Genomic DNA, 26533 nt, shown 5'->3' with positions numbered 1-26533 from the left:
GGGTCAGCAGCTATACAGGCGTGTGAAAATGGATGTCCTGAGAAAAGGGCAGACTCTCCCCAAATTCCCTCAGTATCCAAAAATTTCCAGTAACCTGAATTTTGCTTCACCCACAGAGATACCAGATAAACGTAGCCAGGCAGAGAGCCCAACCTCTACCTAAATTAGGATTCTTCCTAATTGGAGACTTGGAGAGTGACTGAACTGGACGTTTTATCCAAATATAGGGGTCTTCATCTTTTTTGTATCATGGGACCCTTTTGCAGCAGTCTGGTTATTAATAATAATAGGCAGCCTTTACGTAGCACTTTAAAAATAATAGCATTTATATTGCATTGTAAGACTTGAAAAGTACTTTGCAAATATCTGTTATCAGCACAACCACTCTAGAAATTGGGTGGCATTTGTTCTCCCCATTTTACAGATGCTGAGACTGAGCTAAGCAGAGGTTACAGGACTCGGGAGGTCACAGAGGTAGTAAGTGTCCCAGTCAGAATTTGAATTCATGTCTACCTGGCTCCAACCCCCTAAAGCCTCCCCAGGCCTAATAAGAATTAATCGGGTGTGGAAAAGTAACCTGTGAGGAGCTTAAAGTATTTGGGGCAAGGTTCAAATGTAATTTTATAAACCCTCGGAGGATGGAGCCTGCCACTCTCTAGGAACTATCTGGAAACTGGGGAGCAAATCCAGGACAAGGCGGCAAGAAACAAAGGTCACATGACAGGACTGCTACGCTGCCCCTACCTAACATGGACGCGCCTGATTCCTAGGCACCGCCCCCGCCCCGCACTGTGACGCAAGAGTGCGTCATCCCGCCAGGCTTCTTAGTGGCTGCGCCTGGCTCTTCCCCCTTACGCCCGCCTTTTCGCTGGCAGCGACCTCCTCCTGATTGGCTCTTTCCGAACGTTCTCTCTGTACGTGGCCTCCGGGAGCTGCGCACGCCGAGCGGGCTCGGAAGGCAGGAAGGAAGACGAAGGAGGCGGAGGCGGAGGTGGTGGAGGAGGAGGGCGGGGCGGAGGGTCCGGCATCTGCGCGGTTGACCAGATCAGGAGGCCGCACGCGCAGCTGAGCTTACCAGCAGTGAGGTACCTGCGATCCCCTACCCCACTTCCCCTCTCCTTTTCTCGGTCTGCCCTGTCCCAGCGGATCTGTTGAGGACCGTTGGGGCTGCGGCTGTCTGCCTGCGTCACCGCTTTCCTTATTCTTTTTCCTTCCGAAAAGGGGGGTCAGGGGTCAGGGGAGGGGCCTGAGAGGTCATCTAGCCCGACCCCCCTTTGCTTTGCCGAGGTTCTCGGGTGGTGAGTAACGACTTCCCCAAAGTTAGACCGTAGTAGTAGTGGTCGCTGACGTCATCCCCAACGTGTTATGGAGGGAGAAACTGAGGCCCAGAGCGAAGGAAGGGACCCCCCCCCCCCCCCCCCGGTCAGAGTGTAGGACCTAGAGGTCACCGAAGCCATCTCCATCATGTTACGGGGGAGAAACTGACGCCCAGGGAGGGGGGGTGAGAAATGGCCGCGGTTCCTAAGGCCGGACCGCAAGTAAGGGGCAGAATTTGGGGCCTTCTCGTTGACCCAGAGTAGAAGGAGGGCGGTGATCCACCCGGAAGGTGGGGGCGACGATGTGCTGAGTCACCCCCGCATAAAGCCGCCCCCGGGCTCCCTTCCCTGGAGCGCTGCCCAAACCCCAGCAGGACCTTGGGGAAAAGGAAAGGTTAAGTGAGCCCCAAGAAGGTCATGGTGCTTGGGCGGGGCCTGGAACGCGGAGGGCCTTAGAGATCATCCGGCCGGACTCCCCTCGTTTTACCAACTGGAAGCTCGGGCCAGCCCAGAAACAGATAAAATCCTAAACGCAAGCCCTGGGCGTGAGTGCCCATCCTCTCCGTTGTGCTAGGCTGCCCACCCCCCGGCTCCCGCTGGAATAGAGGAGGGGTCCCACCCCTTCTGGGCTCGGGCAGCAGCGTAGTTCACCAGACTTCTGGCCTCCTTCCTCTGTCCGAGGAGGGATGTACATGGGGTGCCTTGGTTCCTGACCTTGGCCTTCCAGGGATGTAAGCGCTTCTGATGTAATTGGGTGAAAGCGTTCGGAGCACATCTTTCACTGGTGGTGTTCTCTCAACTCAATGGCTGGGTGGTGTGGTAATAAGCCTAGTGTCGTAGTCCTCTAATAGAATAAAGGACAAACAGCAACCTCTGTGAATACAAAAGCAGCTGCCCCACTGGGGAGCCAGCTGACCCATTGGGCAGCACAGCTTTCTTTCTTCCTTTACCTTCCCTCTGTCCACATAGGCTGCCATGCCCTTATTTGGGGGTGCTCTGCCCAAAAGGAATATAAATTTTGATCTCTGGAAACTTTTTTTGAAGGACCAACTTTAACCCAAATCACTCCAACTGCAATTGAATGGGCCAACAATAATAAGTCCCAGACCAAGCCCAACTTGGTTTGGGCCCTGATTGGCCCAGAGTAAATGTAAATAGCAGTTGTTTCTGCTTTGGCCAGAAACTCTGATCGGTTTCCCCTCCTAGATTGATTTTTTGTTGACTATGTAAAGAGGCAATTCTCTGCCTTATTTTTTGTTTAGCCTTAATCACAGAATGGGCTTTACCTCATTTACACTGAGGCCTGCTAAACACCTTAGCTTAAAAAGACCAAGGTCCTTAACTGTATCCTGGGCCATCCCCAGTCCTGATCTATGTCTGACCCCTGGACCCAAATGGCTCCGGAGGAGAAAGTGAGGCTGGTGACTTTGCACAGCCCTCCCTCACTTAAATCCTTGAATGGCATGACATCACCTCCTTGATGGCATGGTCCTCTTCAGGAACAACAAGCTCCTCCAGGTCAGGGACTGTCTTTTGCTTTGCTTTGAATCCCTTACTACTTAGGACAGTGTGCCGGTACATAGTGGGAACCTCAAATGTTTGTTGATAGATTGGTTGACTATGGGGGCTTAGTTACTAGTTATTATTTAGTTACTAGTACTATTACTGGTCCATGGAAGAAATTGATAACAGGAAGTTGAGGCACCTGACACCAGTTTTCCAGCTGATTAGCATAAGCCTTGGAGTTATTCAAGCACCATAGGAATCTCACCCCAGCAAAATGTTGTGGTAATTTCAGTGTGAGGGAAAGAAGTTTAAATTGTTTTGAGTAGTTAGGTGAAAGTTCATTGGTTAGACATATGAAATGTGTTATGGATCATACCTTATGTTGATACATTGTGAAAGGACATTGTGGTTTATGGGATATCTAAATGAAATTATTACTGTTTGATACTTTATAATCCTTGTTCATAAAAATCCCTGTGATCTTGAGCAATTTCTACCACTTAGATATTAATTCCTTGAAAAAATGGATAATGCCTTATGATGTTAGCATTCACTTAACCAGTTAATTAGAACTATTCCATAAAGGCTAGGTCAGTCTCATAAGCTACAGTCTTATTTTAAAATACAATCACCAATCCATATTTTCTTTTGCACCTGAAACCTCTGATTTAAGGGACTATTTCCCCTGTGCTTTTCAGTATAATGGTATGAGATTTTTATAAAAAGCATTCATTATACTGAGTATGACTGGTTCTTCACTCACTTCAAAAAGTTTTTGCCTACTAAGGGCTAGATAGGTAAATACTGTAGTTTTATATAAAGAAAGTATAAAATCCTTGTCCATAAAGCACAAAAATCTCATTCAATATTAAGTGCATAATATTTAAACTTTCGCTACCTTTTCATATGGTATTAAATACCACAATGAGTTCTATAGGTGGTCAGCATTAGGGAGATTGACACGGCTAGAAGGGCAAGAAGATGGTACTTGATAAAGGATGTTGACTGTGTAATAACCAACAGCAGTTGTTTATCATCAAAATTTTAAAACAACAGCAACTTTTATTGTTTTTATTTCTCCCTCCCAGTGTGTCAGTTGGAATTCCTAGAAAGCAAATAGGTTATTTGGTATTCCCATCTTTATTTAATACCTTCCCCACAGTATCTGGCACAGAGTGAGCACTTACATAAATGACCTCCCATTATTCGTGCTTTAGAAAAAAAAAACTATATAAAATTGTCTTGATTCTCATACTAATATATTCATTATATGAGGCCAACACCATCTGATATTACAGGGAGGTTAACTGAGTCCCAAGAAGGATGAGAAATTCTTGCCAGCTAAGGTCACACAACTTCTAAGGAACAGAAAGCCTGGAGCCTTTTCACTTCCTACTCAGAATTTTAAATAAAAATTTAGAAGTGCAACTTTTCTGAGGTTTTCCATCTTACTTCTTTATTTACCTAATAGATCTCAATTTTTTAAAGCATTTCAGAAATAATCAGTGAACCTGTTGGAATACCATGCTGGCAGCAAGGTTTGTGTGTCTCCGGACCCTGACCCTACCTTCCAGGACTCTCCACCCACCATTCACAAAGACCTCTCCTGTTCTGAGGAATTCCATTCTAAAGACAAATCAATGGCTCTTGCAATCCAACAGGGTAAGTAAAATTTGGATTTATTTAACATTTTGTAGTATCTTCTTTGAAAACATATCTTACACTAAACAAGAAGACAGCATGAACTCCCAGGCCCTTGATATCTAGTACAAAAGCACTTCTGAGACAATAAGAGTACTTATAGAATGGCTGGAGGCACAAGACTTATCCAGGAACATAACAGAGAGTTATGGAACCCCAGGAACCCCAGAGGTTCATTGCTATGGCATGATGAAATGGATATTCTGTTGGACATACAGGCTCTTGCGTTCTTTGTTTTTCTATGCTTGAAACCTTGTCCCCACAAATTACCTTTCTTTTTCAGTGGTAACATGATCAGTTCTTTTCACCTGCTCCTCTTATACATTTTATTCACTGTTAGATCCAGTGAGTTCTTTAATTGCAATATTGTATCTAATAGTCTTTTTATTTCAGTTTTATATTTGGAAAAAGTGATAATGCCACTGTAGTTGAAAAATAGATTTTTAACTGTTTACAAAAACTTCATTAAAAATAAAATACATCAGGGGCGGCCAGGTGGCACAGTGAGTAAGAGTGCCAGCCCCAGGGTTGGGAGACCTGGGATCAGTTCCAGCCTCAATACTCGGCACCCACACAAAAATAACTGGCCGTGTAACCTTTTAAATGAATACCCCCCTGCACATAGCACAGTAGGTACTTGATAAATGTCTCTTGACTTGAATTTCAGATATTTTAAGTCAGATACATTATCATAGTAACTTAAAAGAAAATTCCATCAACACATATTGTCAGTGTAGAAATACACTTCACAAGCTAGTTAGATTATTTGTAACTCACTTTTTTTCTCTTTTTTAAAAATATATCAGGGCTATGCCACCAAATCAAGATTTGGGATCCGACGTGGAAAAACTGGCCACGAAATTAAGGAAGCAGCATTCGAACCATCAGCAGAAAGAGTGTTTAAAAGTAGGCAACAGTCTAAACTTTTTTTCAACTTTGACAATATCATTCATTGGTATTCAGGAAATTAATAATTCCAGAATTCTATAACTGTTGAATTCAGTAGCCACTTTGGAAGGGAAATGTGGCATACTGGATTTTACTATGTGATTTTAAAGACACTCTTCCAGGAAGTAATGTTTGTATGACTATCTTCTCTAAACAAATGATCTTGAAAGAAATAACTTAAAACTAAATGTGATTTGCATTGTAGAATGATAGCATTTTGTTATTTACTGATTCTCTTGGTATAGAATCAGGATTTAATTTGCTCAAAGGCAAAATTAACTGAAACATTTTATTAAGCAAGTTGAACCTTCCTCTGGCCCCTCAGTTATAAAAATTGATTATATAAATTAGTATTCACCTCAGGTAAAATTATATGCAAAATATATTTGCTACAAGGCAAATATTAATATTTTTTCCCCTAAGATAAACTTTACACTAGGATTTTTACATTAATACTTGCTAATTCAGATGCTAAGAGTCCTTTCTCTTGTCCTCTGCAGTTGATCAAATGGGAAGATGGTTTGTTGCTGGAGGAGCTGCTGTTGGACTTGGAGCACTCTGCTTCTATGGCTTGGGAATGTCAAATGAGATTGGGGCTATTGAAAAAGCAGTGTAAGTAAATCCCCTGAAGTATTACTGGCCTTAACTAAGTTTTATTGTTTTCTCACTGCACATATCACCAGCCATTTGAGGAATATTTTGCTACCAGTCAATTGTATAGAAACTTAACATATTAATAAAAATGGAACTGCTTCTTGCAGCTTTACTGAACTTGACTAACTGTATCAGCAAGCACCCCAGCGTCCCCAGGGTGTCTGCCAACACAGGTTCTTAGATCTGCTTTGTTAAAGGAAAGCAACTCAGAATGGGTTAACAAGCTTACTTTAATCAGTCAAATATGTATCATTTACCTAGTTCAGGGGAAAAAGGTCAGCACCCCGAACTTCAGAATATACAGACAGAATTATCAAGACAGAGAAACAGATCAAGTAGACAGTTTTCCAAACTGTCCAACCATTACATCCATACCAAATCAACATCTGGGTTTTTCAAAGCCGGGGGGGCTCTCAACAACGGCTTCCCAGAGTTTCATCTGATCAAATCACAGAACACTTCTCAAAGTGAGCCCCAAAACAAAGCTACATATGAGGGCTTATATAGCCTTCTCCTGGCTCAGAGAATGTAACAGCCTTATTGACCCACTGGCCAATCAAAAAGTATCCACCCTACCCCAGGCTCCAGGTGCACTTTAGCCTAGGGGCAGGGAAGATCTTTAAAATTTACATTCCCATTACACTAACTAAAACTAAATCAAAGTGTGATAAGAACTCAATATTAAAATCCATGAAGTTAACCCCTCAAACATTCTTAACCATCTGTCATATTTGTTCCTTACAGAATTTGGCCACAGTATGTGAAGGATAGAATTCATGCCACCTATATGTATTTCGCGGGGAGTGTTGGTTTAACAGCATTGTCTGCCTTAGCAGTTAGCCGATCACCTGCTTTAATGACTTTTATGATGAAAGGCTCTTGGTTGGTAAGTCATTTGGAATTTTATCTTTTAAAGGATATGTTGAAGATAGGGAGAATTATCAGTTAGATTAGTATGATGGTTTGGAGGAAAATCAGTGAAAGGGCAGGTATTAATTCAAGAATACATTTTAGGAAAACTTATATGAACAATGTAAGTTATTGGCACTTAAAAGATCAGGCATCATTTATTTTGAGTATTACCTGTAGAAAAATCTTTTTTCCATACAACTTGTGCCTGATAACTGAGGAATTACTATAATATGACAATGTCCGTTTATAGCATTGTATGAAGAATTGATTTCTAATAAATTTTTTGTAGAAAACAACCATATTTCATACAATAGACTACAACAAAATACGCATTTGGTATAGCATATTAATGTACTGATATAATATAATTTGGGGGCATGGGGTTCATTGGTGGTTTTCTGGAGTGGAAACTCCCTACCGTGTAGATTGGACAACTCATCTGTACCATAAAATCTAAAAAGAGTTTCCTGATGGGGTGGCTAGGTGGCGCAGTGAGTAAAGCACTGGCCCTAGAGTCAAGAGGCCCTGAGTTCGGTTCTGGCCTGAGACACTTAACACCCACACAAAAATACTAGCCATGTAACCTTGGGCAAGTTACTTAACCCCAATTGCCCTTCAAAAGGCAAAAAAAAAAAAAAAGTTTCCTGAGCACTAAGGGGTTAAATGACTTGCCTGGTGGTCAACAGCTAATGAGAGCTGAATGTACTGCTTGAAAATTTCTACATGTCCCAGCCTCTTCCTGTTCTTCCAGCTTGTTGCAAAGAATTTCTAAGACTCATTTTAGCAGTAGAGGGAGCTATTGCTTAAACATATTTAAAGAAAGTTCAGAAATTGGAAGCGTAACTCCATATCTGGCTTGAGGTTGGGAGGTATATTATTTTCCCTTTTTTAAGCCCTAAAGAAGATAAAAGGTAATATTTAGCACTTCTGGGTTTACAAAAACAAATCAAAGCAAGGATTATTTTTCCTAGTAATACTCTGCATCTTACAGACAATTGGAGCAACTTTTGCAGCCATGATTGGAGCTGGAATGCTGGTTCGGTCAATATCATATGAACGGAGCCCAGGCCTCAAACATCTTGCTTGGATGTTCCATTCTGGTATGTCTTCCATAGTTTAAAAATATATTCTTAATTATCTTCAAGGATTGTTCTCTGTGGTGCTTTATTACAGAAAACAATTTGTAAGGAATGTTGTCATCTTAATTTAGAATAGAAGCAGTTTGTGATAAGATTAATGTCCCTTTATGGATAAGTAGAACAAAATTATCAGTCTTTAAAGTTGTATTTTAATACTGTACAAAAGGTTAATGAAGACATCGTATTTTTAATCTTTGTGAAAAGATAACATTTCAATCTCAAAGCCCTAGAGAATAGTAATAGTGTCTGTCTTGTATGACACAAGAATAGTAGCTATTTTGAGTTTAGAGTTTAAGTATGTTAAGGTAGAGAAATGGATGGCTTCTTGAAGCAAAAAATGTTGGAATTAAAATGCTATACTCTTTAGGATTTCTTTCCTTTTTTCCCCCTAAAACCAAGAGATGGTTTGTGTTGAGGTTCTTGAAATTGCTATTGGCTTGCCAATCAGTTTCTAGAGGCAAAACATCTTCAGGAAGCCTAGTTGTTTTTATTAGTTTTCATGGTAAAGTGTTTTTCAAAATGTGTTACGTGTTGCTTCATGGATTTATAATACTTGTTGACTCTCTTAAGTATAGATGGACAAAATTCAATGTTGGATGCCTTGTTATGGCATAGAAAGTGACCTCAGGTTATCTTAATCCAACATTGAACATTAACTCAAGTTTCATAAGCTCAGAAGACTTGGAACATGGGCCCATATACTGTCTTCTGTCTGAAGATTAGACTGACTGAAGTCAGAGAAGCTCATCACAAAAAGATTATCTATGGCAGGATACTTTCAGGGACCATGACAGCATAGAATTGTACTGTGCACATTATTTAAAGGGATCAAAGGGTATTATGAATCATGCTGATTATACAATGTGATAATCCTCATGTTATCATTGTATGAATAGCAAGCCTCTATTGTATGCCTGTTTAGAAAGTTTTTATAATTTTTTATACAAAGTTACTGGGGGATCTAAGAATTTCTTAGATTATTTTTGAAAGTGTTTAACATAACCATCCTTTTTCCTTATGCCTTATATTTCTCATTTTACATTCTAGAATGTTATTATAATGAAAAGCATATTTACATTACCTTTCAATTCACAGACATTAAATTTGTATACTACCTACTGCTAGGGACACAAACACAAAAATGAAACATCCTGTTTTCATAAGTAAGGAGCTTGCTTTTTCCACTAAAATACACTTGAAATTGTCAATCAGCTCCAAAATTTTGCTGGGAATTGCAACTATGGCAAATCATGAATGCCCTATGAGAGACTTATATTCATTGACAATTTCCTGTCTTTAGTGAGAAGAAATATTTTAAGTTAGTCATTATAAAACTACACTAAATATCTCTTATTTAATAATGGAAATGGTCCTAGGAAAATGTTACAAAATTGATTACACAGGCAATTTAGTATAGAGATAAATTGTTAGCTCCGGAAGACATTGCAGTTTACTTTTGCTTATTTAAAATACCAATATCTTTGTCCTTGATGCTTATAAAAAGCTTATTTACATATGTGTGACAAAAGAATTAAAATGCTCTTTACAAGCTGAAAGTGTAGTCTTCAGATAACTGGAGCATTCTTCCCTAAGGGTCCTATGGTATAAGTAAAATTATCATTACCATTTATTCTATTTTGTCCTTTAAGCAATTGACTTATGAAATCTGCTATCATGTTTAGCCTTGAGCTACTCATTTAAGTTTGCTGTGTTTTGACATTGGTATACGTTTGTATTGTCATAAGAATTTATCTTTGGGATTGCATCTGTTTAAAAGGTTAAAGAAAATTTTCTTCATCTAGATTGGTATTCTCTAAGTCTTACTTTTTGGTAATATGTGATATATGTTCTTACAATTCAGGTAGGTCCAAGAATGTTTCTGACAAAAGTGACAGTTCAATATGTAGCATAATTTTTTGAGAATCCATATGGTTTTGTGACTATGCAACTACTATAAGTAAAGAAAAATGTCTTGCTGAATAATTGTATAAAATATACATTGGTTTATATCATAAGTATTAGCTAATATTTAAATGCTTTTGTTTCCCTAGGTGTCATGGGTACAGTGGTGGCCCCTCTGACTTTGTTGGGTGGCCCTCTGATCCTCAAAGCTCTCTGGTATACAGCAGGCATTGTGGGTGGCCTCTCTACTGTAGCCATGTGTGCTCCAAGTGAAAAATTTCTAAACATGGGAGCACCATTAGGAGTGGGCCTGGGTGTTGTTTTTGTTTCTTCTTTGGGTAAGCATGATTATTTTTGATATATTTGTCCTGTGTGATTTATAACAACTTGAATAATTTAATTAGGAGATTGGTTGTTTTTAGGAGTTATGTAAATACATTTAAATATATTACATATTAAATGTAATTTTTATTGACATCCTATGACATAGGCTTTTAAATGGATATTATTACAGTTGGTCTAAATAAATATCACTAATCATCAGTTATACCTGCAACCTCAAGGCCACATGTGGCCCTTTAGGTCCTCTTGGGTACAGCCTTTTGACTAAGTCCAAATTTTGCACAACAAATCTTTCTTAAAAGGATTTATTCTATGAAGTTTGGATTCAGTCAAAAGGTTGCATTTGAGTGGACCTAGAGGGCCAACATGCATATGTATCCTTGAAGCCCCCGGTTCTCTACCCCTGAAAAAAAGGCCTAATAAAACAGGTGAGGCACAGAGCTTTGTAGCATAATGGAAAGGGCACTGGGCCCCAATCCTGGTACTTGCTGCCTTGGTCAAGTCACTTAAACTCACTGGGCCTTAGTTTCTCATCTCTAAAGATGAGAGGGTTGGATTAATTGATTTCTAAGGTTTCTTCCAACTCTGAGTCTTAAGATTCTGTGCATATGGGGATAATTCGTGGTTGTTACAAAGAATGGGCAGCTAGATGGCACGGTAGATAGAGTGCAAGGCCTGGAGTCAGGAAGGCTCATCTGATTGAGTTCATATCTGGCCTCAGACACTTAACTAGCTGTGTGACCCTGGGCAAATTATCCCTGTTTGTCTCAGCCTTCATCTGTAAAATGAGCTGAAAAAGGAAATGGCAGACCACTCTGTTCTTTGTCCAAAAAAAAACCCAAATTGGGGTCACAGAGACAGACACAACTGAAAAATGACTGGCTAAACAACAAAATTACAAAAGCTAGCTGTTCAGTGGGCAGATTTTCTATTTTGATTGTCATTAGACCTAACTTAATATCATAATCTCTTAATTATGTTGTTTAATGTGTAGGGGACTTGTTTTCTGGTCTTGGGAATAAACAGAAATGAGAAGTACATGAAAGTTATAAATTTAACTATGCTAAAATTGCTTTTTCCCATTTTGATTTTAGGATCTATGTTTTTACCACCTACCACTGCACTTGGTGCTGGTCTTTATTCTGTGGCAATGTATGGTGGATTAGTTCTTTTCAGCATGTTCCTTCTATATGATACCCAAAAAGTCATCAAGCGTGCAGAAATAATGCCCATATATGGCACAGAAAGATATGACCCCATTAACTCGTAAGTATTTTCCAGTGTTAGAAAACTACAGGCTGTTTTTTTTTTCATGTTTTATTTTTTTTTTAAGCAGTGTTGAATGAAATAATCCTTAGACTTTTTAACTTGAAAAAAATATATAGTTTGAGCTGATTGGTTTCATTTTTAATGGGTTTTGAATTACTTTGAAAAACTATTACTACATTGCTACTGGCATTATACAGTTGTATCTATTTTCATTCTTTTCAGAAATTTCTTTTTAAAAAAACCAAATGTTGGATTAAAATCAGTTTCTATTTAGATGCACACTTAAAAAAAAATCACCTTTTACTTTCAGTTCAGTATTCTTTTCCCCCATTCATTCCCCTACCCCTTGAGAGGGCAAGAAAAACAAAAACCCATTACAAATATGTAATCATGAAGAACAAATGTCTGTATTTGGCCATATTCAGGCGGGGGGGAATAAGAGAAAACATTGTGCTTCAGTCTTCACTCTGAGTCCATCAGTAATCTCTCTGGAGGTAAATAACATTTTTCACCATGAGTTCTTTAGAATTGTAGTGGATCAGGGGCATCTGGGTGGCACAGTGGATAGAGCACCAGCCCTGGAGTCAGGATGACCTGGGTTCAATTATGGCCTCAAACACTTACTAGCTGCAAGTCACTTAACCTGATTGCCTCCAAAAATAAAAAGAAGAAATTATAGGGAATCAGGTTACTATATGTACTATATATAGGTTACTAAGTCTTTCACAGATGGTTATCTTTACAATATTGTTATTCCTATATATGTTGTACTGCTTCTGCTCTTTTCACTTTGCATCAGTTCATAAAAGTTTTCTCAAGTCTTACTAAAGCCATCCTATGCATCATTTCTTTCAACACAATAGTATTCAGTCACATTCTCTTCCATAATTTTTTACCAGTTGATGGGCATCCTCTCAATTTCCACACCATAAAAAGTTGCTGTAAATATTTTTGTACATTTAGGTCCTTTTTTTTTTTAAACCTCCTTGAGATGCGGACGTAGTAGTGGTATTGCTGGGTCAAAGGGTATGCAGTTTTATAACCCTTTTGGGTATTTTCCAAATTGTCTTCCAGAATGGTTAGACTAACATTCACTGTTCCATCAGCAGTTCATTAATGTATGTATTTTTCCATATTACTCCCCACCCACCCAGGATTTGTCATTTTCCTCTTCTGTTATGTTAGCCAATCTAATATGTGTGAGATAATACCTCAGAGTTGCTTTCCCTTGCATTTCAACTTTATATAATCAAAATTATTCATTTACCTTCTTTGAACCTCTCTCTTGTTTGGTCATGAATTCTTTCCTTATTTATAGAACTGATAGGTACTAGATAGATTTTTTACTCAATTTTACCTGTAGTAACATAGTAATAGCTATATGGTATGATAGCATCATAGAGTCAATCCATTTAATAAATAAGTTGTAAACATTTACAAAGTATTAAAAGATTTTTAATTGGCATTATGGTATTTAGGAAGACTAATGTTTCGTAGTAAAGATGCAGGTAGCATATTTGAAAACTGTCCAAAGTACATGTAGCAGCTAAAATTCAAAAGGAAAAAATGCTTGCAATAAATTTTTTTTTCCTAAATTTTTGAGGTCTTTTAAGTGGTAGGATTATAATAATTTGAAGTGATTCTTCATTAGGTTTTGACAAAGTAGCAGATGTTCTTTTTGCTTCCTTTTAAAACGTGAAATATAGGTGACATTCACTTCTGACACTTGAGTTTATGCAAACTCTTCTGCAACAAATTTTTTAATTTTTCTTCTAAAAATAACATTTCAATTAGTAATAAACTCGCAGTGCTACTGGGAAAAAGGGGGAGAGGGGCAGCAAGGGGTTAAAGGATATCATTTACGTATGCAAATGTCAAACTAATGTCTGACAGGTTTTTAAAAGTTGTCACTTTGCTTCATTTTGTTTGACACAAACCTGATCAGTTGCTACTTCACAAACTTCAAGGTAAACAAAATATGGTAGAACTTGAGGTTAATTTGTCCTTTTTTTTTTTAACACTACCACATTCCAAGTCAAATACAAGGTCAAGACAAAAAGTGTTATTATTTACAGATGCCTACTCCTTTATTAAAGTCATATTTAGAATTTCATTTACTGTTGGAATATGTGATTGTAAGAGTTGCTTCTAGATAATCTATCAAATAACTTTCATTAGCATATTATTATTAATTTCTTTCTCTCTTTTAGCATGATGGGAATCTACATGGATACACTAAATATCTTTATGCGAGTAGCCACCATGCTAGCAACTGGAAGCAACAGGAAGAAATGAACTGATTACATTTTGAACCATCCAAACTTCGTCAGATACCTTTGCTTGTATTCTTGGTGTGTGTACTTATTAAATCATTTCTTGTACAAGCACTTTGGTTGAAGTCAGAAGTTCAGAGCCACTTCAGCATGGTTAAGATATTCCAGTACAATGTGATGCTTCAAGTTCTACCTTTCTTCAGAATAAATTCAGCACTTCTCTTGCAAATAAGCACATAAACTTTCCAGTTTTCGTCTTTGAGTAAGTGCTAATGGAAAAGGATCAAACTTTTCAGTAGAATCACTTTATTTCAACATTCTGTTGGTTGTCCATATTTTTGCTTGTTTCATAGTATTTAACACAAATTCTTATTTGCCATCCAAAAAGGAGTCAGGTGTGTACAAGAAATAGTTTTCCCCCACCCAGAGTTGATGTAGAGGACCTGTCTCTAGTTTTAGATTCAGCTCTAAGAATGTTAATTATTGCCACTTGCTACCTGGCAATGGATAGGGTTTATCAGGTCTAGTTATTGATGGATAGCTGTCTTTAACATAATTAACACCCACCTGATATTCCTCAGGTGAAACCTCTATCCTTAAAAGACAGCTAAGTGTCATTGTGACAGTACCTTTGGAATTTCAATAAAATACTCATATTTCAAATATAGGGAAGATACTTGGCAACATATCCAGTCTCACAATGTTAACTTACCCCAAGTATTTCTATCATAGTTTATAAGTTCTGTTTTTAATCATCTAGAACTATTTATTTTGAGACATATTTTTGCTTTAAACTTAAAGCTCCAAAAGTATCAAATAGGTTGCCTATTCCAACCTTGCAGTAAGTGTATGACACATGTAGATGTTGCTTTTTCAACATAGGTCAAAGATTGTGGCTTATTTTTTTCTTTTACTGTTTAAAAGGATCCTGTTTGTCCTTTAGGATAGGGAATCATTTTCCTTTCCAGCACTATCAGAGATCAATGTTTTTGCATCCTTTCCCCACTAAATGCTAAAATTAGAGGCCAAATTAGTTCTGTTTTCTTAAAATCGTTTGCATTAATGTTAATTTTTCCATAGATTTTTCCCCCTCAGTCCATAATTAATTTTAAAAAAACTTCATTGTAAGTAAAGCTTGTTAATTTATGATAAAGAATAAGTTATTTTTGAAAGTTTTTTAATGAGTGAAATTTGAGTCTGTAAGTTCGTTGCAATGATATGATTACTATTTCTGGCAAGATGTGTTTATCACCAGCTATCCAGAAATAGCTAATCTATCCATTGAAAAGATATGATGTGCTTATTTCTGAAATAATAAAGATCTAGCTTGATAGTTGATTGGTCTGTAATTTCTCCAGTAGAACTACACTTACACGAAAGGAAATGGTTTGGGGCTCTCCTTGGAAAAAAAAACAAAACCATAGACATGATGCTATCAGTTTTATACTGTGGAAATTTTAATTGATTTTAGATTTACAAGAAAAGAAAACTTTTGAGAGTCCTTACTTCACTCATGTCCTTACCTTTAAGGTAGTGGTAGTAGTTTACTGCCTTAATGCACAAGAGGTAATTTTCAGTTTTTAGAGGATATGGTTTTCATGTAGATGAGAAATAAACATCTTTAAAAGGTGACATTTCTAGAAAAATGAGGTTAGTTTTCCAATATAAATGTGCTCTGATCAGGGCAGAGTGCAGTAGGGCTTTCCTGGGTACTAATTCTTTCAGTACAGCTTAGAGGCAGCATTAGCTCTCTTGACTTCCTTATGCTGATTGATTAAACTCTCAGTCCACCAATGAACAGACTTGTTGAGCTATACTTCTATCTTGTATTTAACAAACTTGTTCTTTTTTTAAGATGTTATAGAACTTTATATTCCATGTATCCCTATTAAATTTAGTTCGACTCAACCCAACATTCTAGCATGTCAAGACCATTTTGGATCCTGACTCCAACCCAGTATTATCGTTCCCTCTTCTAACTTGAGAGAGATTAGTTCCTTTTATTTCAAATATGCAATGATCTTTCTTTGGCCTATGTTATTCTTCTACCTTCCAACCTCTTGACAAGTCAGGATTCACTTTTGCCAATTCTATCTTTTTTAAATATGTTGTTATGGGGCGGGGGAGAGGGGAGGGAGGGTAGTATCTTAAGGAATTCTTCATTGTTGCCCTTAAGGTGGAGAGATGAAGCATTTTGAAGCTTTTTTTTATCATCTAGGAAGGAAGCCAACCTGAATACAAATTTTTGTATTCAACAACACAAAAAAAAACATGTCCCAGACTATGTAGTGTACTGCAGAATTCTTCCTACTCTGCATTCTTTGTGAGAGCAATATATTTTTAAAGTATCTTTTGCCTCTCATCTGCCATCTCTGAGCTTCTGATCTCTCCAGCCTTTCCCATGAAGGAGTTACTTTTTTATGACATGGGGTTTCACAATAAGAAAAAAAAATTGTATGTACAATGTAAATGGAAGGAAATGACACCAGTACAACCATGACCCCCTACCTCTAAACACCCTCAGCAGCACACCCAAGTGGTCATACAAGCTCTGACTAAAGACACCCAATAAAGAATAAATTACTGTCTCCTGAGATGGACAACTCATTCCATTTCTGGTTAAAATGTTAATTGTTAGATTTTTTTTTCCTTACTCCTACCCTCTGAACTTAGTTCTGCCCTCCAAGGCCATGCAGAACTAGTCAAATCCCTCTTCCATATCATAGCTCTCCAGATACTTGAAGATTGTTACCATTTGGCCCAAACCCAAACCTACACAGATACCCAGTCTTCTTCCAACTAACCATCGCCAGTTCATTTAATTAAAAGCTTCTTAACTTAGGGTCCACAGATCACTAAGGAGTCTGAGAATGGATTTCAGTATCCATGAATTTTATTATTTTGAATATTAACTTTCAATATATTTCCTTTGTAATTCTATGCATTTAAAGCATTGTCCTGAGAATGGGTCCATAAGTTTTACCAGACTATCAAAAGGGGTCTGTGACCAAACAAGTGTTAGAACCTCTACTTTAATTGTCATATGGCAAATTCTCAGGGCCTTTCAATGTACTTCCTACAATATGGCTCCAAAAATTGAACATGATACTTCAGGTATAATCTAGCCAGGGCAGAGGTACAACAGAATGATCATATCTTAATTTCTGAACACTATGCCACCAGTAATGAAGCCTAAGATTAAATTTGCCTCCTTTGGTACCTACCATATCACATGGTAGCCTTTGTGCTCATACTTCACGAAAATCCCCAGATAATAGCATTTACATAGCATTTTAAGGTGTGGAAAGTGCTTTAAAAATGTTTTGTTTGATCTTCCCAACAGCCCTCTTATTCCCATTTCACAGTTGAGGAAACAGATTAAAAGAGGTTAGGTGATCAAACCTAAGGCCTGGGATCAAACAACCAGTAAATGTTGGCAGGATTGGCTCAAGTCTTCCCAACTTTAAGTCAATAGCTCTATCCATGGCTCCACCTTTTTTTTCCCAATAAACTGTTGTCCAGCTGTGCCTCTCCAGCTTATATTTGTATAATTGATTTTTTTCCTATTGAGTTCCATTTTATCCTATTTGATTTGACCTAAAGCTCCCACCTAGCAACATCTTTTTCAGTATTAACACTTTTCATCCAATGTGCTTAATATCTCTCATTCCTTTTTGTTATCTGCTAATTTCCTATATAGGTCATCCTATGCTTATATCCAAGTCAGTGGCTAAAGATAAAACAGCTCAGGGCCTAGCAGAGATCCCTGAGCCACTCCACTGGAGACTTCTTTCCCAAGTGACATCAAATTAATTTGCAAGGATTATTCTTTGCATCTGGTAGGCATCTGATCAATGTATATTGGATAAATGAATGATTCCCCCTAGTCTTGTAACTGAGACACGTTACTGCCAAAGTGACATGAAGCAGCTGCTGCCCTTCTGAGAGGGTAATTTTTTTTAGTAAGTTTTTGTTTGTCTTTTGTTTTTTATATCATCAGTTTTCCCCAGTATCCCTCTACTTTGCTTTCCCAAAGAACCTTCTAATATGACAAATAGTTTGGTTTTTTTTGGTTTTGTTTTGTTTTTGTTTTTTGCTTTTTGGAGAGCAGTTGGGGCTTAAGTGATTTGCCCAAAGTTACACAGCTAGTAAGTGTGTCAAGTGAGGCCATATTTGAACTCGGGTCCTCCTGACTCCAGGGCCAGTGCTCTATTCACTGTACCACTTAGCCCCTTTGACAAATAGTATTTTTTAAAGACAAAAAGAAAAGAGGAAAAAAATCAGCAAAGCTAATCAATGCATTGAAAAAAAGTCCAAAAATGGGTGCATTGTGTTAATGGTGGACCTCCCACATCCACGAAGGGATATGCCAAGTTATGCTTGATCTTTATAATTTTGCTGCATTCACTTTACTTTTTTGGTGTGTGGTGATTCCTTTTATTTACATTGGTGTGATTATTATCTATATTGTTTTCTTGGCTGTGCTTCACTATGTATCAGTTTGTGTAGATACATCGGTGCTTCTCTGTACATCATTTCTTACAGCCCCGTAATATTTCATTATATTTATGTACTGCATTATGTTTAACCATTCCCTAATCAATAGATATCAACTTACTTTAAATTCTTTACTATCACAGGCAGAACCGCTATAAATATTTTGGTGTATATGGAGATTTTCCTCTTATCAGTGGTCCTTAAGACCCAGTGAAAGACTCCAGATCAAAAGGCATGGAGATTTGAGTCACTTTAGTTAGATAATTCCAAATTGCTTTCCAAAATGGTGATATCTTTTTACATGTAATTGAGGGAAAAAATATTTTGGAAAAAAAAAGTTATGTCCTTTCACAGCTCCACTAAGAGTATATTAGTATGCCTAATCTATAATCACACCACAGTCCCTACAACATTGATTATTGCCATTTTTTTTGTCATCTTTGCCAATGTGTAATGATAATAATAATAGCTAACATTTATATAGTGCTTACTATGTGTGCCAAGCGTTTTACAATTACTCATTTAATCCTCACAACAATCTGAGGAGGTAGGTGCTATTATTATCCCCATTTTACAGATTGGAAAACGGAGGCAAACAAGTTAAGTGACTTGCCCAGGGCCCCTCAGATTCTGAGGCTAGATTCCTGACCATAGACCCTGCGCTCTACTATGCCATCTGGCTGCCCCTTGTATAGGGTATGAGATAAAACCTCAGTTGTTTTGATTGGCATTTCTCTTATTAGTGATTTGGAGCATTCTTTCATGTGGTTGCAAATACTTTGTAGTTCTTTTGAGAACTGTTTGTTTTCCTGTCTTTTGACCACTTATCGGGAAATGCTTATAGCTAGATACACTGACACACATATATGTATGTAGGTTTATATGTATATAAATAAGTGTATGTACATAGTTTATATATAGCAAAGAATTGGAAACCAAGTGGATCCTCATCTGAGGAATGATTTAAACAAATTATGGTACCTGAATGTAATAGAATATGACTGTGCTGTAAAGAATTGTGTGTATGATGAAACATAGAGAGATCTGTATGAACTGATACAGAGTGTAGTAAGCATAGCCAAGAAAAACCACATACAGTAACTACAACAATGTAAATGGGAAAGAACTACACACCAAAAAAAAATCAGAAGTGACTCAAAATTACAAAGATCCAGGAGTACTTGAGTGAAGAGATGAGGACACCTACTCCTTTGTGGAGATGGGAGGCCCATGAGTGTTATACATCAGATAGGTTTTTAGACTTTTTCAATGTTATGCTGATTTTTTTTCCTGTAAAAAAATACAGTTTGTTATGTGGAATGACTTTCTCGGAGGAGGAGGAGAAAGAGGAGGGATACTTTGAATAATTATGATGATGTAAGAAGCAAATCATCAATAAAAATTATTTGGAAAAATTATTTAAATATCTTGGATGCCAAACTCTTATCAAAGAAATTTGATATAAAATTTTTTTTCCCATTTAACTATTTCTCTTATCCTAGATACATTAATATTGTCTGTGCCAAAGCTTTACATTTTGTCTTTTGAACTTGTCTCTATTCCTTGTTTGGTTAAGAACTCATAAGTTCTGAGAGGCATATGAAGTATCTTGTATTTGTTTTCAATTCATCATGCATATATTTATTCTGCATATATATTTGTTTACATGTTGTCTTCCTTGACAGAGTGAGTGTAAACTCCTTCAGTGTAGAAATTATTTGACTTTCTGTTTTCCCAGCATCCAACACAGTACTTGGCTTAACATTCTTATTGATTGATTGATTATTTATACCTCTCTCCCAGACTTATAAATGAATTCTTTAAACAGAATAATCAGCATTTTATTCCATGCTGAGAGACTGAACATAAAATTCAAGCATTTCTAGCAGACAACACACAGAGGTGCAAATTTATAATAAGGTGTAAATGACTGATATCCCAGCCTGTCTTGAGCACAGATTTAAATAAGTAAAAATCAGGAAAGACAGGAGGAACACATGAAAAAGTGGGTGAATGAAGAAAAGAAAAAGAAACTTGGGTTACATTAGTTTCTCAATTTTGACCAAATCCAGAATTCTTCTTTTGGGGGGGAGGTGGGAGAAGTCACCTCTCCTACTTGGGCCTTTGTCACATATAAAATGAAGGGATTGTACAGCATAATCTTCAAGAACACCCTCCTCCCCCCAGTTCTGTCACCTGTATTGACACGAAAGCAGAGACAAATGAAAAAAAGTAGGTTTCAGACAGTTTCATGCTTTGTAAGTGTGATAACAGGTCTGCCTGAACGAAGGTGTTACCTTCTCTCTCCTGTTCACCACCCACTCTTTGGTGCTCGTGAGAAAAGGAAGGGGAAATAATATGAAAGGACTTTCTGAGGCCCCTTCAGTTCTAGTACTGCTTTGTTACCCTTCCCAAGGATTAGTGATCTTTACTGATGATTAAAGCTGGATCCACCATAGTTGTAGTTAGAGAATTTTTAACAGATCTTAGATGGGGGTCTCCTTATACCCCCTCATTGGGTGGAGTGGAGAAGTAAGCTCCAGAGAGCTGAAGTGGTTTGGTAAGAACAGAAAGAGAACAGAGCTAGGACTTTTTAAACAGGCATTTTTGAATCCTTACTGCAATGGTCTTCCCACCAAATTTTTACCATCTACATGACATTCAGTGCTTTAATTATTTTAATATCACATATGCTTTCTAATTCCAATTTCTTAAAACCATTATTTGGCCGCAGTAGGGCAGGACCTCACTTCCCGCTATTTTTCAAGTCAGCAAGCATTTATTAAACTCCTACTATGTACCAGGCACTATGCTAAGCATTGGGAATGCAAAGAAGGGCAGAAGCCCTTCCCTCAAGGAACTTCAGTCAAGCGAGGGAGACGGAGGCAAATTACTGTGTACGAACGAAGCCAAGAGGATCGATTGGGTCTAGTTAGAGAAGGAAGGCACTCATGTTGAGGGGGACTCTGAAAGGCTCCTTGAAGATGGGATTTTAACTGAGATGAAGTAAGTCAGGGAAGCTTAAGGAAATGGAGAAAGAATGCTAGACATGAGAAACAGACGGTGAAAAAGCACATAGGATGTGGAGGGAGGGTCCTGTGTGAAGAACAGGTGCGATGCTACTGGACCAGAGAATATATGGAGGGAAGTAAACATAAGACAAAAGGGTAGGAAGGGCTTTGAAAGTCAAACGGGTTTTGACCCTAGGAGTAATAGGGAGCCACTGGAGTTTATTGAAATGGGGTGGGAGTGACATGGGCAATCCGGTGCTTCAGGAACATCACTTTTAGCCAAGTGGAGGGTGGGTTAGAGTGGGGAGTGATGAGGCAAAGAAGACCAACCAGAAGTGTGGTAGGCACGCGATGATGAGGGCCAGCATGGAGAAGATCCAGTGTCAAAAGAAAGAAGGAAATGTAATAGTGATGTGAAGGCAGAATGACAGTCCTTGGCAATTGTTTGAATATGAATGATAGAATGAGGAGTCACCTTATTTTGCAGTCTGGGGTGGTCTGAAGCTCAAGGATGACATTTGATGCCCCTGTAAAGAGACAGAAGATGATTTAGGGGCACAGATCAAGGGGAATGTGTGTGCATTCTTTCTCGCTAATGGACCACTGGCATTTGTAAAATCCACAGTATGTGTTCTTAAAACATTTTTCATATGCCCTGTGGTGAGAATAAATTTGTTGCTTTGACATAACTGACTCCATTGTGACTGAATAGTTATTAGTTTTTCTGTAATAAGATAAGAACTTGAGTGGTATAGTTTGATAAAGATGTGTGTGCCCTCTAGATTTGGTAAACAACTACTAATGGCATGTATGTGTATCCCCCAGATTTGATAAACCACAATTAGTGGTATGTAACCTCCAAATCTGGTGAATAACTGACAAACACTAAAATGAGGTTAACTTTGACTCCTTTAACACCCAGCACAATGCCCCTAATATCCCTTTCAACATCTAAAACATTGTCTTGATTTCAAATTCAATAAATAATTCTGTAAAGGAATGTCAAATAAGGTAAATGCAGGAAGCCTGGATATCTCAGCTGAATTAATCAAATTAACTTGGTGGTAAGGAATTCTCTTGTAAACTCATCATGATGTGTATCCAGTAAACCTACCAACTCTTTTAAGTGTTTAAGTTATCCCTCTTCTGTGTACTTCTGGGAATCCCTGGCATTTCTAAGAAGTGGTAGAAATAAGTAGGTATTCCTACTTATATTCGTAAAGAAAACGTGTCACTGGGTGTTACAGGCCCATTTTTTTTATGGCCTTCTTGAGTGATCCACTCTAAGTCATCAGAAGTAGCTAGTTGCTACAGATTTTTTTTAAATGAAACACATTTTCTGACGTGAAACCATGTCCTTATGAGAAAATGAATAGAAAAAAATAATCAGGTTATTTATAATCTGGTTTACCGATGAATTATGACTCAGATATATCAACTTTTGTATTTAATGAGATTATAAAAAAATAAGCCTGTTTTACCAAGTTAGATCTCTTATGATTTTTGTGTTTAGTGACCTTCTGGTTCCATATATGTCCTCATCATTTATGCAAATGACATTTGTTAAGTGCCCACTTTATGCATAGCACTGTGTTAGGCAGTTTAGTTAAGATAGGTTCACTGGCCTCTTGAGGCTTACCCCCAGATAAAGGAATAAATACGGCAATTACTAAATTTACAACCCAGTGAATCTGTGAGTCATCTCTCTTCATTAGTTTAGACCACAACTCATCTATGACTTCTCACTCTATAAAATTCTTGTCTATATTTTCTCATAACTTCACCAAGATAAATGTGTTGATGAATAACTCAATAGACTGTCCAACTAATTGTATATCAAAGTCCGGACAATAGGAATTTTCATACATTAGTTTTGTTTTTTTTTTTCCCTGCATGGAATATTAGGATAATCTGAGTGACTGTCATGCAATTAATGGCTAATTGCATAATATTTTTAAATAATTATAGCAAAAGCTAAATTTCAGCATAATCCCATCCCCAAATGCACCTAAAGGTTTTCACTTAATATTTCCATGGGAGTGTTCCATGAAAACATTATTTCATTCAAGTCTGTCTTATCCATTGTTCTTGCTCTCTGTCTAGCCTATCTCTTTTTCCAATCATATATTTCCTGGTTGAGTTTTATGCCATTTCTTCACTACTGGAAATCTACTGCAGCCTTCTTATGTCTATCATATATCTCTCCTTTGTCTTTTAGGCAACTAGTCATTTCAATTCTTTTCAGATTGTGGTGTTTCATAATTCATAGCCATTCAATATCACTAATAGAATATTGATGCTAAAAGGATGGTTTTGTGTTAAGAAGGAACTTGGGATTATTCAAAGTGCTATGTAAGTTCCCCAGTACAATCCAACCTACCCTCTTCTTCCAGTTCAATTCTGGGTCCAAATCATTGTCTACCTGTCTTTCTGAAATTTATGTGGTGATGGACTGTCCATCCAACTTTATGGCAATAGGAACTTTTCATACATTCAAAAAACATTTGTGGATTATCAAGCAAATCTCTTGAATGACATAGGATCTCATTGATCCAGCCTTCTAGTATTCTTGGGCTTTGTTGCATTCAGCACCATGTTATCAAACAAAAGCAACTGGAAGAATTTGCCATCTCTATCCTCTTCAGATTCTGCACAGGACCTCTTCCATCACAGTGGCAAACATCTTTGGTGGACATATATCTTCTTGTTTGACATCTCCACCTAGATGGCTCTTAGGCACTCAACATGTCCAAAACAAAACATTTCTTTCCTTCCTCAACCCACTGCTCTTCCCAGCTTCTCTATTTCTGCCAGAGGCCCTACTATTTTTCTGAATTATCCCTGTCCACAATATAAGCACCACCTCTGATTCTTCATTCTCAGTCCTCCCACCTTTGCCCATATCCTTTCGTTACCAAGTTGGCTTTACTCTTCACATTCTCTCACATCCATCTCATTTCCTCTCAGATCACAACCACCCTAGTTCAGGCCCTCATCATCTCCTGGCTGTTTATTGCAATTCCAATTGGTCTCCCTGCATTTGGTCTCTCCCTTCATCAATCCATCTGCCACAAAACTGCCAAACTGATATTCCTAAAGCATGGTTATTCCCATGTCAGTCCCTTGCTCAAGAATTGTGAATGACCCCCATTCCCTCTAAGCCAAAGGACCTAATTGTAGCAAAAGCTAAATTTCAGTTAAATGCTACTGAAAATAAGTAATTTTTCCCATTCAAATTCACAGACCCCCCTGAAATGTATCTACACACCTCTTTGTGGGTCCATGCACCCAGGTTAAGATCCCCTGTTCTGAGATTTTAAAAAACTGTCATTTAAAGCAATTTATAACCCCTGGCATTTTCTAATTGTTTTATATCTTCTTTTCTTGGAGACGCCTTCTATAATGCTTTGCTTTCAAAATGGTGTTGCCTGGGGCGGCCAGGTGGCTCAGCAAGTAAGAGCACTGGCTCCAGTGTCGGGATGACCTGGATCAAATCCGGGCTCAGATACTCAGCACCACACCCAGAAATAACTGGCCGTGTAACCTTGAGCAAGTTACTTAACCCCGATTGCTTTAAAAAAAAATGGTGTTGCCTACAGCATGTACACAGAAGGCAGCTGAGTGTCATGAATGGGGTACATGGCTTGGAATTAAGATGGTTCAGATTCCACCTCTTATGAGAGGTGAGCTACATGATCACTGGACAAACCACTTAACCTGCTCTAGGAGTCTCAAGAACTCCCCAGGACTTTACATTCTTCAGTATAATTTTTCCTTCCTCATATATCACAGTGGGTCTCAGAATCCAGTGCAGCTCCACTGTCATCAATGATGAAAACAATTTGTTGTCAACATGCTTGCAAAGATGAAAAGTGTATTACATAGACACAAAGGTGAAAAAAGGACATGGTTTCTGAATTCAAGGTACTATTAGTTAGAAAGAGGATAAATATAAATCAGGATGAAATAAGTACACAAGAGATCAAACAGAGAGCTGTGGGAGATTCAGCAATGAGGAGAATACATCATGGAAGAGATGACTCAAGCTCCACCCTGAAAGAAAAGAGAAGTTTTATCAGACTAAGGATATGAAGGGACACTGTTCTAGGACTGGAGAGAGGAAGATAAAAGCAGGATGAGATCAGGCAATGGCTGGCTGGTTGAAAACAGAATGTATGGAGGTAATTAGTGTAAAATGAAGCAGGAGACTGATTAGGAGCTATTCCAATAGTCCAGAATAAAGTTATGGGGCTGTAGTCATAAGGAAAATACATCAGATGTGAGGCTTACTGCAGAGATCAAACTGACTAAATTTGGTAAGGGATTAGATGTAGGGTGTGATAAATGGAAGAGGCAAAAACACCTGAGTTTCCAGCTAAGGTGCCACTGGAAATGGCTTACTTTCTCTGATTCAACAAAATCAGAGAAAGTAAGAAGAGGTTGGGATTATTTTTTTCTAGGGTGGAGAGAGGAAGGATGATACAGACAGCCTTTAACAGGTTGTGTTAAGGCATCAGTCAAAGTAAAAATCAACAAGCAATAGGGGCGGCCAGGTGGTACAGTGAGTAAGAGCACCAGCCCAGTGTCGGGAGACCCGGGATCGGTTCCGGCCTCAGATACTTGGCACCCACACAAAAATAACTGGCCGTGTAACCTTGAGCAAGTTACTTAACCCCAATTGCTTAAAAAAAAGAATCAACAAGCATCTATCACACCCTGCAGACCTGAACAGCAGACTTAAGAGATTCTTAAAAGTCTGAGGGCATGTTTCTGCTTTCACTGTATCTATGTTGTTGGATAAGTACCTGCTTCTTGTATTTTTTTATATTTATTATGCCAAATGCCTGTGATTATTGTGAAAAAGGAAAAACCTGTGTCAGCAATCTCCATAAAATGCCCCACAAGAACAGGAAACTTAATTTTCTACCAAATACACCATCTCCTTGGATTTTACTTGGATGCTTTACAGAAGTGAAGGGGTGGAGAAGTTTGATGTGAAACTACTTTCATTGTTACAAGTTTTATGTGAACACACCTCTTAAGTGGAAAGCCCCCAGTGAATT

At 38.1% G+C, this 26533-nt stretch overlaps 1 protein-coding gene across 2 annotated transcripts; it reads left to right on the top strand.

The window, feature by feature from the left end:
- Positions 1-939: 939 nt before the first annotated feature.
- Positions 940-15298, top strand: GHITM (growth hormone inducible transmembrane protein). 2 transcript variants are annotated; one of them, XM_069067313.1, is made up of 9 exons: positions 940-1085; positions 4311-4484; positions 5330-5429; positions 5972-6083; positions 6870-7011; positions 8029-8137; positions 10228-10416; positions 11515-11686; positions 13900-15298. In XM_069067313.1, the coding sequence occupies exons 2-9, from the start codon at positions 4347-4349 to the stop codon at positions 13982-13984; spliced, it is 1047 nt and encodes a 348-aa protein (XP_068923414.1). In that variant the 5' UTR covers positions 940-1085; positions 4311-4346; the 3' UTR covers positions 13985-15298. The 2 variants fall into 2 exon arrangements, with proteins under 2 accessions (XP_068923414.1, XP_068923415.1); XM_069067314.1 differs by lacking the exon at positions 940-1085 and adding an exon at positions 1142-1298.
- Positions 15299-26533: the final 11235 nt, after the last annotated feature.

The sequence above is a fragment of the Petaurus breviceps genome, unplaced genomic scaffold (assembly GCF_028583685.1).
Source record: "Petaurus breviceps papuanus isolate PSGF00001 unplaced genomic scaffold, PetGlider_PUasm1.0 90740, whole genome shotgun sequence".
Taxonomy (NCBI): Eukaryota; Metazoa; Chordata; class Mammalia; order Diprotodontia; family Petauridae; genus Petaurus; species Petaurus breviceps.
Note: the sequence above shows the minus strand (reverse complement) of the source record. Positions and strands in the feature narration are given on the sequence as shown.